The sequence below is a fragment of the Lepisosteus platostomus genome, chromosome 13 (assembly GCF_059453375.1).
Source record: "Lepisosteus platostomus isolate fLepPlt1 chromosome 13, fLepPlt1.hap1, whole genome shotgun sequence".
NCBI classification, from domain to species: domain Eukaryota; kingdom Metazoa; phylum Chordata; class Actinopteri; order Semionotiformes; family Lepisosteidae; genus Lepisosteus; species Lepisosteus platostomus.
In genome coordinates, this window is record NC_142623.1 from 42,024,119 (window position 1) to 42,042,099 (window position 17,981).

Consider the following 17,981-nt stretch of genomic DNA (forward strand, 5'->3'; position numbering starts at 1 on the left):
CACCACACCGGATTTGTGAATTGAGACTGACTGGTGAGCTGGAATTTTAATTTAAACCAGACCCAAATGGAAATGAGAATCACGTTTATATTGAAATACAGCTCATTGTAATCACTACACACAACTGAACTGAAGTTAATGATTCGTTTATTGAAGGTGTTAAAATATTGAGCGGTAATTCTTGATGGCTTGGGCAGCAAGGCAAGACAAAAAGCTTTCTCCACGGCAAAAAAGGCCCCAAATCTTAGATGTCTCTTAAAAAGACATGAATTCCATTTTTAAAAGGTGAAAAGATTCAGGAGAATGCAAAAGTTCAATAACAATACCGAATGTTTATAGGACTTTATCCCAACTTTTTCAGTTGCTTGTAGATAGAAAGAAAGGGGCTTGATTTCCCTTTCTGGGTGCATGGGTAAGTGTTATTGGTTTACTTGAAAGCAGCTATAGGGTCAAGAAGCATCAAATTACTTTGATGATTAAACCAGAATGAGATATTGAACTCAGAAGTGCAAACCCAGAATGACAAAAGTCACAGCTGTAACCAAAAGGATTTAGTGGAAGGAAATTGAATCAGCACAATACCTTCCCAGTAGTATACTGAATCAAGATATAATAACTGATATTAAAACAGAATGGATACATCTCATATTGGCCTTTTTAATGCCCAGCAAATTACAGGATCAGATATCCACCTTATTTTCTTTATGATTCATAAATAGTTATGTGGTCTGTGTATGTATGGGTATGCTGTGTAGATCTATGGTATATTAAGAGATAAAGATATTCAGCATTAACTTGTGATATTTGCATATTAGAGGTTAATGTTCCTATACTTAATAACACTACTACAATTACATAAAAGTACACCCTATACAATTATATGAAAATATGCATGAAAATAGGCTGACGTATACCACAGTAGCTGAAATATTGTGGGATACTTCTGCGAATTGTGGAGGAGCTCGTGTCAATTTGGGTTTGTACAGTGTCAGGAAATATCACTCTGAGTTTTTATCTTCTGTTCATGGTAAATAGAGGTGTATCCCTGTAGTTATGGGACTAACCCTGCTCTTGTTGACCCATAGTGAGCTCCAGCTGAGCTCTGGAACACTTAATGGGATCAATCATTTGCTTAATTAGGAGGAGTCAACAAGACTTCTAGATCTCTGCATATTGACTGCCTAAGTTTGCCTATATAACTTTCAAGACCATGGCTCTCCAGGGCCAGAGCTGCAGACCCCTGAACTAGATGTTGTAGTGTTGCCAAATGTCTGTCCTGTCTGGGGTGCTCTGCAGGGGGATCCTCAAAGGAAAAAGCTGAAACCCCACTTTAAATGCACATCTAAACTAGGTTATCAGACCTTGATGCAAATGTGCTCTCATAAATTAATCTTAAGCAATGTAAAATTACAGTTAATGAATTTGCAGAAAAGCCAGAAGCCCCATTATGTAGTTCAAATATTGTATGGACAATATGCACACAGAAGCTAGCGATTGATGACTTGAATCAATTACAGTTCATGACAGCCACATGCAATAAGTCAGGCCTTTCAGTGCTGAGTGGGTGCAGATCTGCAGGTTCCTGTCTCCAGCTACACAATTCTGTTCAAGCAGAAGGAAAAAGAGGGAGGCAGATTCGGGCAGCATCCAGTAAATGTCCTTCTCTAGATTCGCTGTGGGATGTTGTCCATACCAATTTTGCATTTACAAAAGTACTGAAAAATGTTAAACCATTTGAATTGTGTAAACTTGTACACCTAACTTTCTTTGTGGGATTTTATGATTAGGTTGTTAAGACTATTTCTTCATCTTAACAAAAAAAGTAGATGGCAAAGAGAGAGAAGAAATGAAAGCATGTGATAAAAAAAGCTACCTTTACCGTTTAGGTGAATCACACCCCTCAGTCCATTTATCCTCTAATACTTGACAAACTTAGCCTTAATGTGATTCAAAGCAAGATATCCAACCCAGCAATCGGGTGTCTGCTGTGTGTCTGTAGGCAGACACAGAGGGAAATTCCACCAAAAGCCTGAAAACCTCCTTTAATGCAAAGATGTTGAAAACGGAAATTGTCCTAATTTTTTTCTGCTTCTTATTCTGTACAAAGATTTTAGCAGTATCATGCATAAATGTCACAGCCTTTGAAAGTCTGAAAGCACTTAATCTTTGCATAGCGGAATGATTTGTGTATATGGGATGAGTGGTATTATGGATGAGACAGTTAAGTCCCAGGGAGTAGAGTTGGTTTGATTTTGTCCTGGTATTTTCCAGCCACTACTGTATGAACATGCAGTTTGCCTCAGTTTGAAGTAAAATGGAAGTAAACATTAATTTTTTTACAAAGAAGGACTCCAGCGTCTTAACATCTCTTCATTTTTGTATTTATTAAAGCTGTCACATAGCAACAGAAAAAAGTAATACACTTAGCTCCCTGAAAGAGAAGCTTTACATGAAAATACTCATCTTATTCCATTAAAATAAATACTGAAGAGTGACAGAAAAAAAATTCTGTACAATGTTTTTACTAGATTTACATTTTGTTCATGCTGTGAATTCTTGCCCTTTGAGGGATGTGAGTAGTTCAGTTGTAGTTAATATTTTTGTCATTCTTAGGAAGTCTGGAATCAAAATGAGAGATATAATACATTTGGGAACACATTTTAAAAGTAAACTTTAATCTTAGTGCCCATTACTTGCCCGGTTAATATTTTATCACCTGTACTTTATGTTAGCTTTCTCAAAAATTCCACCTCTCCTCATAACGAGACTAAAACGCACATTCCCTTAACTAAACAACATTTGTAAGATACTGTGCCGTACACTGTATAGCATGTATAAATATTTGAACATTAATATACCTTGTTTCAAAATCAGCAAAATTGCTTTTACAACATTTGTACATTTCTCTAAACAGATGTTCCTCTTTGCCTCTTCTGACAGGCAGTCACCTGATGCACAGACCACAATGCATGAGTTAGCTCTGACTCCATCCATCAATTGAATGTCTGTAAATTTACAGGTAAGCTTTCTTGCCAGTTGATAAATTCCTAAATTTCTAAATGTGCAGCTGGTTTCATTTCCTTTTACATTTTACAATAGCAGTGCTGTCTACCTCAGACACTGTTTGGAAATTGAGCCCTGCGAGCATTAGAGCAGTTCCCTGGAAACACACACAGAGCTTGAGTGTCAAGGGTTGATTTTTAAACTCTTGTCCTCACTAAGCCTTTCGAACTGGAACTGCTGGAGATATTGTATATAGAAACTTACAGTATATATAGATACTTTCTGTATATGTAGATAAATATTTACAGCTATGTGCGTTTTCCAACTTCTTAGGATTTTATGGCAGGACAACGTGGTTTTTATACCATCAATAGTAATGATACTGAGCCCAGGCAGACTACTGCTGTTGCCCCAGAAGCTCTCCAGCTTCATTATGCTGGTGATGCTGTGGCCAGAGCTCTCTTCCTTGGGAAACTAGTGGTGGTTAGAATTATTTTTATCACAGAGAATCTGCCCCTACATTCATTTTGATCTCTGGATTCATCTGCTCATTCTAACATAACTGCTTGTTATGCATTCCTACATTGATTTTTTATACAAGTTAAAAATGACTAATGAGTGGACAGGAGCACATTTTAAAGCAGCTAGCAGCCCATGTGCACACTATGGTTAAAGCTTTAATTGTTGTAAGGTAATGGTAAGGAAAGCAGAAATAAAATGAAATAAAAGCTCAAATTATTTGTTTGCAAACACCTCTTAAATGATGGCTTTATACTCAGCACATATAAAAGCTTACTCTGCTGGATTATACTTTAATATTTCTTTGCTAGCTTCAGGACACCTATTTTAAACTATTTGAAAAATAGAAAAGCTAATTTAAGCACTCTTAACTCCAGCGGTTAATACTGTATGAATGCAGGTACTAGGTAATGGATTTTAAATTCTGTCTACTACTGTATATGTGAGCTTCCACTTGACATTCCTGTGTTAGTTAATAAAATCTGCTAGCAAGGGATTTAGTCTTTTAGACATTCTATTAAAAGAAGACTATTAGAATGCTTCATTATGGATACACTCAGCAAGTAAATTGCAAGTTCATTCTGTGCATTGCTTAGTGTAGCACAAAAGGAAGGCTCTTTCACATCTTTCATGGGCATTTCAGTTGAATTTTTGTAAAGCTGACAAGAGAAAAATGCAAAGGCAGGCAGATGCTTGGAATTTACAGACAGACAGCCCTACTGGTGACCAAAGTCAAGCCCACGATCTGTGGGTCAAGACTCAATCACATCAGCAACAGAGTCTTGCTATTCGTTATTTGTTAGACAAAGTAACAATGATCAGCTGGCCAAATTCACAGCAGGGACTGAGAAGGCTTTACAGTTCACATTATAGCCCAGATGAACATGGAAAAGCTGTTAACAGCATGGAGGACAACAGACGTCAAGTGTCTTTAGAAAAACAAATTGATAAGGAAATGACTGCATGTTTGAATAGGAAAAAGAATGAAGGACGTCACAAGTTATCTTTCCTTTCAAGTGCAAGCTTCTGATGTGTCCCCTTTAAAACTCCCCCCAAAACGTTTTTGTTTGTCTCCCTCTGATTCCTTCCCAGTTTAATCTCCATGCTGTCTCTATGTCCAGGAAATGAGGACAGAATGGTGCACTGCCACCCTAGACCAGGGGACAAGCTCATGAGCTCATGAGGATCAGAGGCAACAGCAATAACTAGAATCACTGACAACATCACCAAACAACAGCTTATTATTGGCTTAATTAAAAAAGGTTTATTAGCTTCTGCCACCGTTTCAGGTGCAGGTGGTTTAAAGCAAACCTGCAGACGTACTGTCGTACTGTCCTTGATACTTTTTAAGGGGACAAATCAAAAAAGGTCAGTGTATTCTGGTTACTCCGATGCCTGACTTATAAAATCACTTTTTTTCTTGAATGATCCCGATTGTGCCTCAAATCACAATGACACATCAGTGCGGAAGTTTCAATACAAACACAAAAGCTGCCTTATAGTCTTCAGGTTCGTTAGCTTCTTGTCATTGTAATTAAGCTCTTCATATTATATATACTCTTAATATAAAAGGTGTCAGTGTCTATATACACAGGATTATTTACATTCTTAATTTCTTTTTTTTTTGTTCTGGGATGATCAATGCAATTCAGCCACATGGAAAAATACAAGTTTAAAAAGACACTAAGATTTCACACATTTACATTCTTTGCAAATCCGTAAAGGAATTTGGTTGCTGCGGTCAGATTATTGCATACAAAATTCTATAAAGTTCTGTTCACTAAATCACAAGACACATTTTCAAAATTAAATTCGGTTTTTCAGTTCTTAATCTTCCATAATATAAATTACATTAAATTTAAACTAATTGCACATGGTTCAGTCTTTTTACAGCTTTAAAGTGTTGAATGTTTTTTGTACACGATTTTAATAGTAAATTAACATGTGAAACTAAGGCAGGTTGAGGTAAGTTGAATCTATTAATTTTAACATTTCTAGACAGCTTTGCATTTTTGCTATTAGCAAGCTGAAGAAATGGCGATTGTACTGCAGTATGTAAGAGAAGAAACTGTCTTTTATATTAGGAAAGAGCAACCAGAGTGCACTGCATTTCCATCTTGAGACTGTTGTCAAAGATGCTGTAATGACTATTATCAATTTAAAGCAGCGAATTACGTGAAATCAATCCGCTTTCGTGAAAAATCTTAATAATAAACATTCATCTTAATTTGTCATTCCGTACAAACACTTTAACTGCTGTACATTACGGGGTAAAAATAAGCATACCATGTATTAGAAAAAAAGGATTTCTATATATGCAAATCACAGTATTATATTCCTGTGGTACGGATGACTTATAACTGGCCTTAGCACTAATATTAGTCTGTATTTGTACAGTATTTTGGGAGAAAAAAATGTGTTATCAGAAAAAAACAAGCCTTGAAACCTTTTAATGTGTGTTTAGTGGGTTCCCTCCTATACGCCAAGCATCTTGGGATAGGAAGGTATATCCACATCCACATCTTCTGCTTAATATTAAATACAAAAGCTGCTTCCAGACAGCCCAGGCATTTAATTTAAATTTTAATGCAAACTCTAAACACAGTCCATTTGTATGTCCATTAAGTTCCACAAACATAACTACATTGCCAGTTTCAAGAATGTAGAAAAATAATCAGGTGGAATGTTTCATCAGCTCTGTGGACGTGGAGTTCTGCTCAAATCCAGGGGTGATTTTTGTTGGACAAAGTATGGACACTCTCTCCAGCCGACTGGGAGAGCACGGAGGCAAGAAATAGCAGTTTTTAATTTCAGGTGAATTGTTCACATTTCCCTTCATCTCTTCTATTTGTGCAATGTACAGTGCTTCGATTAAACCGGGGGGGAAGAGGCACGTGTCAGAAGGTTGGAATTTCGGGGTGTTGTGCTACATTGGACACCATGAAACCGCAGGAAAATGAGTCACCCGAATGTAAACGCACGTTCTGAAAGAGATTTCCTGCAAGCCTGAGTTGACTCATGATGACCGCAACCAGTTTTTAGAAACATGTTCGCCTGTACCAAGTCAATCACAGACATTAGGGAACTTATTTACAGTGCAGGGATGAATTTCCGAGGGGGGTTTCAGGTGATTGGTTATTGGCAATTTCCTCCTCACCCCACAAAGTGGGATGATGGTTTCGTTTCATATTGTAGCAGCTAAGTGGTGCACAAGGACAGGGTCCTGAAATGACCACTTGCCTCATGTACAATCACCTACTGCCCCCAAAATTTGGCATGATAATCAGCACATTCTGATAGCACTCTCACGCAGAATGAAAAACAAATTGAAACTCAAATCAAGCCTGGATCCAGAAAACATAGATATGAGAGCTGTATGTGACACCTTGGAGGTGAATAGGATTTTAAAACAAAGTGCTGTATTGCTGGGTGTTGTGTGACTCGTATACATGGAGGAAATCATTCTTGTTATGGTTTTTGGCCACAGTGTTGCCACTTTGTAACCTGATTGTGTCAGACCTTAGAAGCTAAGAAAGCCAGGTCAGTAAGAAGCTAAGAAAGGACTGGTCAGTAAGGCGGTGTTCCTCCCTCTGGAGCAGGATTTCTCAAACTGATGCCCCCGGTATGGGGGCCAGAAACACAGTTGCACTAGGCACTGTCCTTCACACAAGATGGCATACTGATGGCCTGACTCATTCAAGATCTCAGGGCAGGGGTGTTAACACCAGTGTCCTGACTAAATTCCTCTTTCGGCTTGAACGGTCTCTCCCCGATATCCCTCCTTAATTCAGCTGGTGAAGGAATTTCTTAGTTCTCCACCTGTGTAGTGGGGTTGCAGTCCCAGGTGGATACCTCTTTTCCGTGGTGGATGAAACGCGTCCGTTCCTATACGTAAAGTGCTTTGGAATCCTTCAGGATGAGACACATGAATAAATTCTAAGTGATTTTTTTATTTTGCTAAAGTGTTTTGAAACACGCAGAGACAAATGCGGACAGCTCTGATCGGTTTTAATAATGTGTGCAGTCCAACGTTTAAGGCACTCGGTTGTGTGCCATTCTGAGCTAGCAGCTCCAAAGATGTAGACACAGGATGGAGGTGGAATAAAAAAGCAAATGGCAGGCCATTACTATCCAAAATAACTTCACATCCACGAACAACAGGGCAGAGTACATCTTGGGCCGGCATCGTGGCCAGTAAAAACTGTTACAGACAGACTTTTGTGTCAGTGTTAACTTGCCAATGGGTGCAGAACAAACTAAACAGCTGGAATAAAACGCAGCAATGTTGAACCAGTAACCACCAAAAAAGGAAGAGATCCTAGGCAATAAAGACAGCCGTCCAAATACAACAGCAAAAACAGAAAAAATAACGTGTCTTTGTACATTGTATTTTTTCTCTTGTTCGATAGGAGAAATTACTGACGAGCTACAAAAGCACTAATGCGCCGCGCTTGTTAAAAAACGCACTCTTCACTCTCTGGCTGTCAAGGCCATGCTGTCTGTGTTTGCAATTTTCCTGGGGAAAAAAGGCAGCATCCTGTGCAGTTTGTGAGAAAAAGTAGCCATGATTATTTAACAAAAGGTATATAGCCGCAAGCAAGCTGTTTCTTATTGATTCTAATACTGAAATTAAATTTCACTATATTCCAAGAGTTAGGCAACAAGTGCATATTTTATTTTGTTTTTCGCAAGAAGTTGTCATGTCACTGAACATTGATATGAAAAGCTGGTTCATGACCAACTTCTGTTGTGTGGTGGAAGAAAATGAGGAAAGAATGGACGGGAATAAGGGATTTGGATATGGAAGTTTCCAGGGAATAATATCATTCCTGAAACATTTCCTGGTGTGGGCAATTTCTCTTCAGGCCAGCAAAGAAGTGAAAACCCAGGATTACAATCACCTTTGAGGCCAGCTCTGTTCTTATCTGGAATGACAAGTAAGTTGAACATGATGACATAATAAATAGGCTACTTTTTTCCCGAAAAGAGCAGGAAAAAGCCTTCAGCATGGCCAAACTGTCACGCCAAACACCAGAAAAGAAAACTAAAGTGGGAATCTGTGGCATTACACTTATGTTTCTTAAATTCACGATAGGCATTTTATTTTCATTAAATATGTACTACTCAGGAAGTCAATTACCTTTGGCAGTTCTTGTGGAATAGCACTAAAAACCGGTGAGATCTAGGACGACGAGGTAAAGATTGTGATTTTAATGAGAGGGATAGTGTCGTACGAGTCTCTGATTTTTTTTTTCAATAAAAAAATATTCAGAATTGATTCGCTCAGTTCTGTCTCTCCAATTATTGTTCACCTCTTCATTACGTTTAATAGCCTTCGCGGTGTTCTGCTAGCGGCAATGCCAGTAATCGCCACAGCAGTCTGAAAGGGCACGCAGTGAGGGATCTGAAGGCGGCCCCTCAGCTCTTATGTCAGAGGGAAGGACAGTGCTCTCCAGTATGACGGCATCATTCTCCCCATCATTCCCACCCATAATGACTCCCATCCATAGGTGGAAATGCCACGGTCATCAGAAGCAGGACTCTTGGGATTCTGTATCATTCTGAAGCGACAGCTTCTCCTGTTCTGTGTGATTTCCATTGTACAGCACTGTATACCTGAAAGACAAAGGAAGGTAAGAGTTCATGGTCTTATTGTGACCCTCTCAGGCCTCTTGACTGCAGTTCCACTCCTGAGCAAAGTGCTTCTCCTGAATTGCTGCAGTAAAATACCCACCTGTATAAATCGGCGCACATATAAGTGGCTTCGGGTAAAAGCATTAGCCAAATTATTTACTAAAAAATGGTGGGAGCTTTAATGATTAACATGCCTTGCTATGTGCCTATGTCTCTAAGCTCCAAACTATTCTTGAGAAAGGAGACAGTTCTTCTGTGCAATATAGTTGTTGATACAGTAGTAGAAACTGAGATGAAACACTGGGGATACAAAACAATATGTCCTATTACTATTCATAAGAAGAGTAATGGAAAGTAAGGCTGTGGTACACACAATGCACCTGATCTTCTCCAGGACTTGATGCAAAATTTCCCTCTGATCCACAGTGACTGTGCATCACTAAGAACAACAATTATCACATCCACTGTCTACAGGAAAAAAGTTCAACATTACGTCACTTTGATCATTAGAAACGCCTAGATTAGATGTCAAACACATCCCTTTCTCACCAGTATAAAAGTCCACAGAATGTCTTATTCTGTTTCCACTTCTGTAAGAGATAGTCAGAAGTCATTGCGGTTATTTCAGTAAAAACAAATCCCACGATTTCTTAACTGTACATCCTCAGATAACCTTTTAACAAGGGCCTTTCAAAATGAGAAAGAATTGGGTAGTGAATATCCCAGAGCTCCAAAATGAACCATGACAGGTGATTTAACGGACTGACATGCCTTCTTATTAACAAGCCTGTGAGTAAAGGACAGAGTCATTAAGTGGTGCAATCACACCTGTCAGCTATCAGCTGACAGTGGAAAGTTGTAGCTTTGCAATAGTGTACCTTAGAATATGGAGGAAAGCTTTTCCAGGGAGCTTCCCAGAATACATGTGCAAATTAACAGATGCTCCAGAGGTCCCAAGGAGCCATCTCCCTGGAGCTGTTCAGTGCTCTGATCAGAAGAACTCAGGTGCCTCCTACCCTCACTGGAGTGCAGACATCTTTTGTAAGGGGAAGAGCTGGTTAGTTTCGATTTTGTACTGCTGTATTTGAAAATTTCAAGATTAAAGTCTTGTAAATCCCTGTCTATACTTCTCTTTTACAGTTCTCTGAATCCCAGAAATGAATAACTTCCTGCCAGGTCTAGGACAAAAATAATCATATATGTATATATCATTCTGGAAGTGACTAAACTGGAGTGTGAGCTTATACTGCTCAAATGCTTCTCACAGCAGTTTCTCCTTACTTTTTATTTTGTCATACGTGAGCCTGAGGGAAGCTCAGGGATATCATCATCATTCATTACAGTAAAGGAAAAAGACATAATCTCAAAAGACAGACTTTAATTTGGATTTAATCACAAAGCACAGTGCCCAGTGCAATCCAATGTCCCTACTCCATGTCACAGCTGGAAAATAAGGAAGAACTGCCAAGCATCTGACAGTGCATAGAGGTTAAAAAAAAAAACAGTGCATAGAGGTGGCTTCCAGTTTTCAAATGTTATTAGTGTAAGAACTACCTGCCTTTTAAAACTCCACTCTGCTCATAAAAAGTGGCATGCTAATTGCAGAATGGTTTCGAAACAGCCTCTTTTTCCACTCCAAAGAAGAAGAAAAGCAACGACCTGACTGATCAGTTCTCAGTTCCAGCAGGCTGCGGATTAACCCTGCAGCTTCTCACAACAGACGTACTCCAGCAGTATCCCCTGTCGATCCTTTAACTACACACTTTAACTGGCTGCATTTTATAACTGGTGAGTCTGCAGAAAGAGCTTGTTTATTTTATGTGACTAGTGGAGAGCAAAAAAGAATCCAAAGACTGCAGGCTAACAGCATGACAGCCACAGTGGGCTTTGACTGGACCTCATTCTTCCTGTGTGGATCTTTCCTGTGTGGAATGGGGGATTGCAGATGTAAGCCAGGTTGCGAAGAGAGCAAATAATAAACGAGAAAATAATTGCACCTTTTAATTCGAAAAAGAAAGGGGGCGCGTTAGAAAACGATTGCAATGACAAGACAGAAAGGAGCATGGCTAACTGGAAGACTTTGGTTTGAAAGAAATTGTTGCAGCACACCTGTATGTGGTTTCGTTGGCTGCCTAGTCAGGCCCTGTTTCCAGCACGTCTTCCTCTTTAACTGTGTGCTCCTGCGTTCACAAGGTGATGCTGCCTCTTACTGCTACTGCTCTAGCACACACTGGCAATACAAAAGCAATGAGAGGCTCTGCTCGCAATGGCAATAGTGAAGGTATTATCAGCACTATTAACCTCTCACCCCGCCTGTTTCACCAGCCTTAACCTTTTCATTCCTGAATTCTTGGATGATAATGGGAAAACAGCAGCCCTGGAATGGAAATACAATAAAAGGGCAATAGGCAATGATAGCTATAAGCTCAGCTGTTCTGCTTTTCATCACCCAAACATCAATTCGTCAGCGATACCTTGGAGAGCTGCCTTGTGTCAGCTCAGGGCCCAAATGAAATGAGCCTGGTGACCTCAACTACAGTATCAGTGAGTATTTGTCCCGTTCAACAAATAACCTCCTGCTACAGGTCTTGAGGGGTCACTGATTTCCACCGAGCTGCATAAGTGCAGGCTTTGGCCCACTCCAATGTTAGGAATATGGGAATCTGAAATGGGCTGTAAAACAGCACTGCATTTCCAATGCAGCAATGGGCACCAAGATCACCTTTGCAGCTAGAAGAATAATGCACAATAATATGACTGCTAAGAACAGTAATCTAAAGACGTGTTTTTTCATGAAAAAAGTTCCTCTGCCTTTTATCTCAGAGCAGATCGTAAAGAGAGTCTGGCTGAGGAAACTGGTTGAGTGGGCTTCCCAAGTGCCCCAGCTGGTAAAGGAGCTCGCCGGAATGCAGATTGAGCTCTGTGCGATCACGGGTTCAAGCCTGAGTCATGTCAGTAGTGGACTATGACCAGGATTGCCCAAGCATTTGTGCACAACTGGCTGAGAGCTTCAGAGAGGGGGATTAGTCAGATACACAGCGTCAGAGACCCCTGTGGCCTCCAGGACACTTACACTTTTCCTGCACTGTCGGTGAAGGATCTGAACCTCTGGTACGGGACTGCGGTGTCCGTGATGCGTTAAAAGGTGTTTGGCTCACAAGTCCTCCTGTTCCCCCTTTTGTATGTCATGGGGTTTGTAGCAGCCAGACCTGACGTGTGACGTGACAAAACACATATCTGGCTATTCCAAATCAGGTGGGCATTACTAAAATAATCAGTGATGCTAAATTTAGATTAGAAATTGAGCTAGGGGCTTAATGTGGAATGTGCTGCAGCCTCTTTTGACTGCCAACTTACATCCTTGGCGCGTCGTCCTCGAAAGAGACCGGCTTCAACATGCTCCTCTTGAAGCAGGCTTCTTTTCAGGATTAATTCAAGAGATTGACACAGCACCTCGCAAAGCAGTGTGTGCTCTCGTTAATTGCAAGGGATTACTGTACTCTCCAGCCGGAGCCTGCTTGACTGAGGGATGGGCCAGACCTTCCCATGTGGAGTAAACTACTGTGACTGAGGCTGTGAAGGGGGCTGGTGGAAGTAAAAAGTAATTTAGGGAATTAAAAGTTATTACTATGAGTGGTCGTGTGTCTTGAACCTTAATTTCCAATACCAATTCATACACTGTCAAGCCAATGAATTGAACAGGAGAGGATTCAGTGGACATCTGCTGCTTAGATATACAGTCGACAGAAATGATACAATTATAGATTCAGTAGCAGGGAAGTGAATCCAAGAGTCTTTTACGGTCCTTGATAACCAATCTCTGACAAGACGGACAGCCATTACGATCATGTGGAACCTCATTCTTATTGTCATCCTCATTCTGCCCCGTGTGGAAGTGAAACTATAATCAGACCCTCCTTCCCCCTGAGTTTTGCTAGGTTCCACGGCTTCATCCTCACCAGATAACTTCAGAAAAAAACCGAATTCACCCTGTTCATTTTAAAGCTTACCCTGTTCGATTTGAAAGCTAAGATCTCGATAAGCCTGTCTTCAAAAGAGGAAGAGAAAGAGAACATGAGCAAGTTCTCATCTCTCATTTTGGCAAGACTCTCAGATGTTAAAGGACTCCAGAGTGACTGCTTCCATTGACAGTACAGCTTGAGCCCCACAATCCCCTGACTGCTGTTTCGAATCTGGGCCGTGTGTCAGGGGTGTGAGGGGTCAGAGACTGCCAGGACAGCCCTGATTTGCCACACAATAAGAGCTCCCCAAAAACTGGATTGACTAAAAATTGAAAGTGGCTGGGGTTGTAAAAAAAAAACCCATCATTTCCAATTTACTTTACAGAAGTAGCACATGATCTAAATTATTGTTGATCAACCTGGGTTGCAAAGTGAGATCATACTTGTTCACAATTGTATCGCATTCCTAGTCTAGTCACCTTTGTTCTCCTAGTGAAGCAAGGTAATGGTGATCTCTGCAATGGGAGCAGTCCAGAGTGGTTGATTTTGCTGGCAATTAAATGGAGTTTTAGGCTTGAGAAAAGTCTCTGATTGATCAAACTCCCTGACAAGACCGCTCAGGTATGATTGAGGCAGTTGTTATATCATATTGCCTTTTTATGTCCATCTGAAATGTCAGGGGTCAAAGAAGGGTCAAATTACAATACAGAAAGGTGGCAGAAACTTTTCTCTGCATCCAGGTAATTTATTGCTGGCTAGAGTTCAGAACAGCTTCAATTGAAGCATAACGGCATAACGCCACAGGGAACCAGCCAAGTGAGCTAAAGGAGACCTCCCCCAGCCCAGGTGGCTGAGGTCCCTGCTACGCACAGGGAGGGCGATGACGTCACCGTCTCCAAACTAGCTCCGCTACGCTTGTTAGTTTCATTGTACGTACTGTAAATGTCCATAGCATAAGCATGTGGAAAACAAATAATAAGAATTACATTGCTTTTCTCCCTCCTTTCCATTCTACTATTAGTACTATTTGTACAAGGGAAAGACACTTGGAAAACACTTGGAAAACCTCAAGCAGATTGTGTTGTTATGCAAGTTGAGTTGTTTTACATACAGTAAAAAATGTCCAAAGAAAAGATACACCAGCAACATCCGGTAACATCCACACACACATCTCTGCTGCACAAAATAGATTGGTAGATTGATTTTGTGTAAGGCTGGGCTCAATACTGATTTGAGCCATGACCTGGTTGCCATTCTTAAAAAAATAATAATGACATGCAACTGCAATTAAGTCGCAGGCAAAGTGAGAGGGTGTGCGCTTTGTTGGAAGCCAAAATGAGAAAAGCTTTTCACCCCGAGAATATGAATATTTGCATTTGTATATATGCATTTCCCACAGCCTTAAGTGCACTTTTAAAATGCAGCAGTTGTCCCATGCTCAGGAACCTCCTTTCACATCCCAATGACATCAATTGAAGCAGAACATTGTGCTTCCATTCAGTGTTATTTTCAGTGACCGGGGCAGGAGCCCTGAGTGCCAGCTCTGCTCTAAAACCATTAAATGCTGTTTACATAAACAAGCAAACCAAAGATAATTCCTGTCGGGAAATTGGGCCTAAGATTTACCTTAAAAAAGGGCCTCTGACGTTGGAGTGAAAAGGGAAACGTGTTTCGGGTTTTTAATGTAGCAGAACTCCAAATTGTTGCCACATTGTTGATATTTTAACCCCAAATATGACATATCTCTGCTTTTGTGTGTCTCACGCTTGTAAGCCACTGACAGCAGAAGTGCTTGCTGGCTTGCCTGGATGCCTGTTTACAAACACTTCAGACACTTTGTTCAGTAAGCACATGAGTCTTACTGTCTACACACATACGAGATCAATCTAGAAACTCACTTGCAGTTCCAGTGTCATATTCCATGTTGGTCAAGTACTGTATATTATTCTGTAACAACACTAATATTGCACAGTCAGGAACCAGTTTTCTAGAACCGAGATCCATGCACATATAGCACATTGTTTGTGTACGGGTATTATGTTGAACTGAAGGAAACTCCTGTTCCTGCTGTGCCACTTCATTTCATTCAGTGTCTGTATATTTTTGTTTTTTTGTTGCCTTTCCTGTTCATCCAAGACTGCAAAGTATGCCGTGGAAACTGACCTGGTAAGTCTCAGCTGACCTTTTAAGCCCACCAACGCGTCCTTAAAGGAAAAGAACAGAGCCACACAGCCCTGGGCTATGTAGATCACAAGACGTTTCATCCAGGTAAAATCATTCATCAAAATCTTTTAGAAGTATCTGTGACGCCACGGACTCTCCTTTTGAGCCTTATTATTGCTATTCCTGGCTCATCCTTCAGCCGAAAGGAAGGATCATTATCGGCGAGTGTGGCTGAGCCCCAGAATGAAATGCTGCCCCCTGACCCGTAGGTGGCAGCACTGAGGGTGGGAGCATGGATCCAGCCAGCAGAGCTGGAAGCAGTAAGAGACCAGAGTGTTTGTTTTCGCTTCCGCTTGGCTGGGAAGCTCGGCTGCCCACTCGCTTCATCTCGAGTTCATTAAACCCCAATCATTCTTTTCAAGCTTGCGACTCGACTGCCGGTAAGTGCGTCAAGCCCAGCCATCTGTAACACACAGGAAGGCAGGGAGCTGGTTGTGCTCCAGCCTGGCCCGACGCAACATCAGCAGACGCCGCCAAACTGACTGAACAGAGCCCCTCGGATCCCACAGCCGCTCAGGCGTCCAGAGCAGCCCGCGTGGGACTCACCGACTGCATGGCACGCCAGTCTGAGCCCGAAGGACATTGGAGCCCATCCATTGAGTGAAGCTGGAGAGCCAGCTCAAACTGCTCTCTTCTCCGAAAGCTATCTTGTTTCGGATGTTGCTATTGCTATTGTAAAAAGGTCGAAAATGAAAATTCCGCTGTTATCCACTCCAGTCAAGCTCGTTCAGTCATCCTGATCATCGTCACCATCGTCGGCTTAGCAGGGAACACTACATACTTCAGAAAGGCATAAGGAATGTGTTGCTGCACTTTACAAACTGCAACATGTCTCTAATCTGCACTCGGAACTCATTCGCTGTCAAAACAGTGATGACGACTGAAAGCATGAATACTTTATGTGCAATTCCCATGTTGTTGCTTTGAATACCCTATTTGCAAGCAAGTCACTAAAAATGACAATACTCTGTGAAAACAAACATCAGTGACCTGCAGAAAATCTGTCCTTTAACAAACAGTGCAACTTCCTATCACTTTATAAAGGATACTGTTCATTTTTTAGAAATCACATATGAATTCTCCACAATATACCTTTTGCAAACCCTTTCTGTACATTTCCCAAATATATCATTATTTCACAGATAATATGAATAATGCCCTTGTAATTCAATATAAAAATGATCAATAATGTTGTGATGGCATATATACATATAATAAGAGACAAGTGCTCATTTACCTAATTTTTATTAAATAGATTTAAACTATCTGTTGATATTATGATATTATTATGTGATATCATTAATACAAAAGATCTTAGTATTAAAGCAACTTTGAGTGATAAGGATATCAGAGGTAATTAAAAAGAAAGCTGAGATGATTGCTACAAAAAAGGAAATTAAACTTGAAGCTGTGATATTAAGCCCAATTATTTTGCCCTGTCTTTCTTCTCTCTGTTTGCCAGAGATAAGACTGCTCTGGCAGTTCAATCACAGCTGACCCTTTTCTCTGCTCTTGTGTAAGAATAGCTCAAGTGTATCCACAACAATCACTGCCAGAGCACGTGTCACAGCTCATTAAGTGCAACTGCCCACTTCCTCTCCATGTGCAGTGATACCACTGAACAGAAAACAATTTAAGAATACTAAGTAGTAATCTGGACACAGCTATACTGCAGAGAAGCAATTGTTCTTTAGCGTTTTAGAATTCAAACTCAATTCTATTTTTGAGGAATTAGAATCAATTTAAACCTGAAATTCCATGAATTATCCATGTGCAGTTTGGGCTTTTGTGATTGTTCTAAGGTGGTTTCACATTCAACCACCTTAGAACAATCACCAATTAATCGGCAATACTCATCATCAACAATCACTAGAAATTACCTGCTTTGAATCTGTAACCTGCACTTGTGCAGTGTTTAATAAAAACTTGAATACTGTATTCACTGTATATCATCAATTTTCAATTTTCACAGACTAATTCGATTTTTAATCAAAACCCATGCAGCTAAAAGAGGCGTAGAGGGTCTCTTATGCTTTCCTTCTTTAGACAGGATTTAGAAAATTATCAAGAAGCAAGACATCATTTTTCACCAGAAGCCAGATTCTATTTTTCACCAAATGGTATCATCGTAGAGACAAAAGTCTGGTGTGTCTTCACATACCCAATAGAACACAACCAGCAGAACAGTGACAACATTAAAACACACAGCATTGCCAGACAATCGTTGCCCTTAATTTTAACAGGAAATAAAATACCCCACATTGGTAATCAAGCCAACTGGGAGCAAACAATTTAAACGGAGCCGTAGGAGAAAGTCACAGTAATTTTCCCGTGCCTTTCTTTCGAGATCCTTTCTGTGTCTCTGTCTTGCCTTAGATCTGTCACGTCCACATTCCTATTGTCAACAGCTATTCACTACTCCTGCTCTTTAGCTCTTTTGCTCACTCAATGTTCAGGAATCAATTTGTTAGTACACTTGACGACACTCATTGTCAGGCTAAAGAGTCAATACTTTACTGTCCCATCTTACTCCAGAGGAGGTATAAATCTCTTTGATGTTAAGAGGGTATTTTTTTTTTTCAAAAAGAAAAAGCACCCATTCAGGAAACTAGTTTCCACATGCCAATATTATGATTAATT

At 40.4% G+C, this 17,981-nt stretch overlaps 1 protein-coding gene across 3 annotated transcripts in view; it reads right to left on the reverse strand.

Annotated features, from left to right (window-relative positions):
* Positions 1 to 2,364: 2,364 nt before the first annotated feature.
* Positions 2,365 to 17,981, reverse strand: part of htr4 (5-hydroxytryptamine receptor 4) — a 143,982-nt gene continuing 128,365 nt past the window's right edge. For all 3 annotated transcript variants that reach the window (XM_088604722.1, XM_088604721.1, XM_088604723.1), the window contains one exon: positions 2,365 to 9,138. In XM_088604722.1, the coding sequence (XP_088460848.1) occupies positions 9,051 to 9,138 (88 nt within the window). In that variant the 3' untranslated portion in view covers positions 2,365 to 9,050. The remainder of the gene's footprint in view (positions 9,139 to 17,981) is intronic.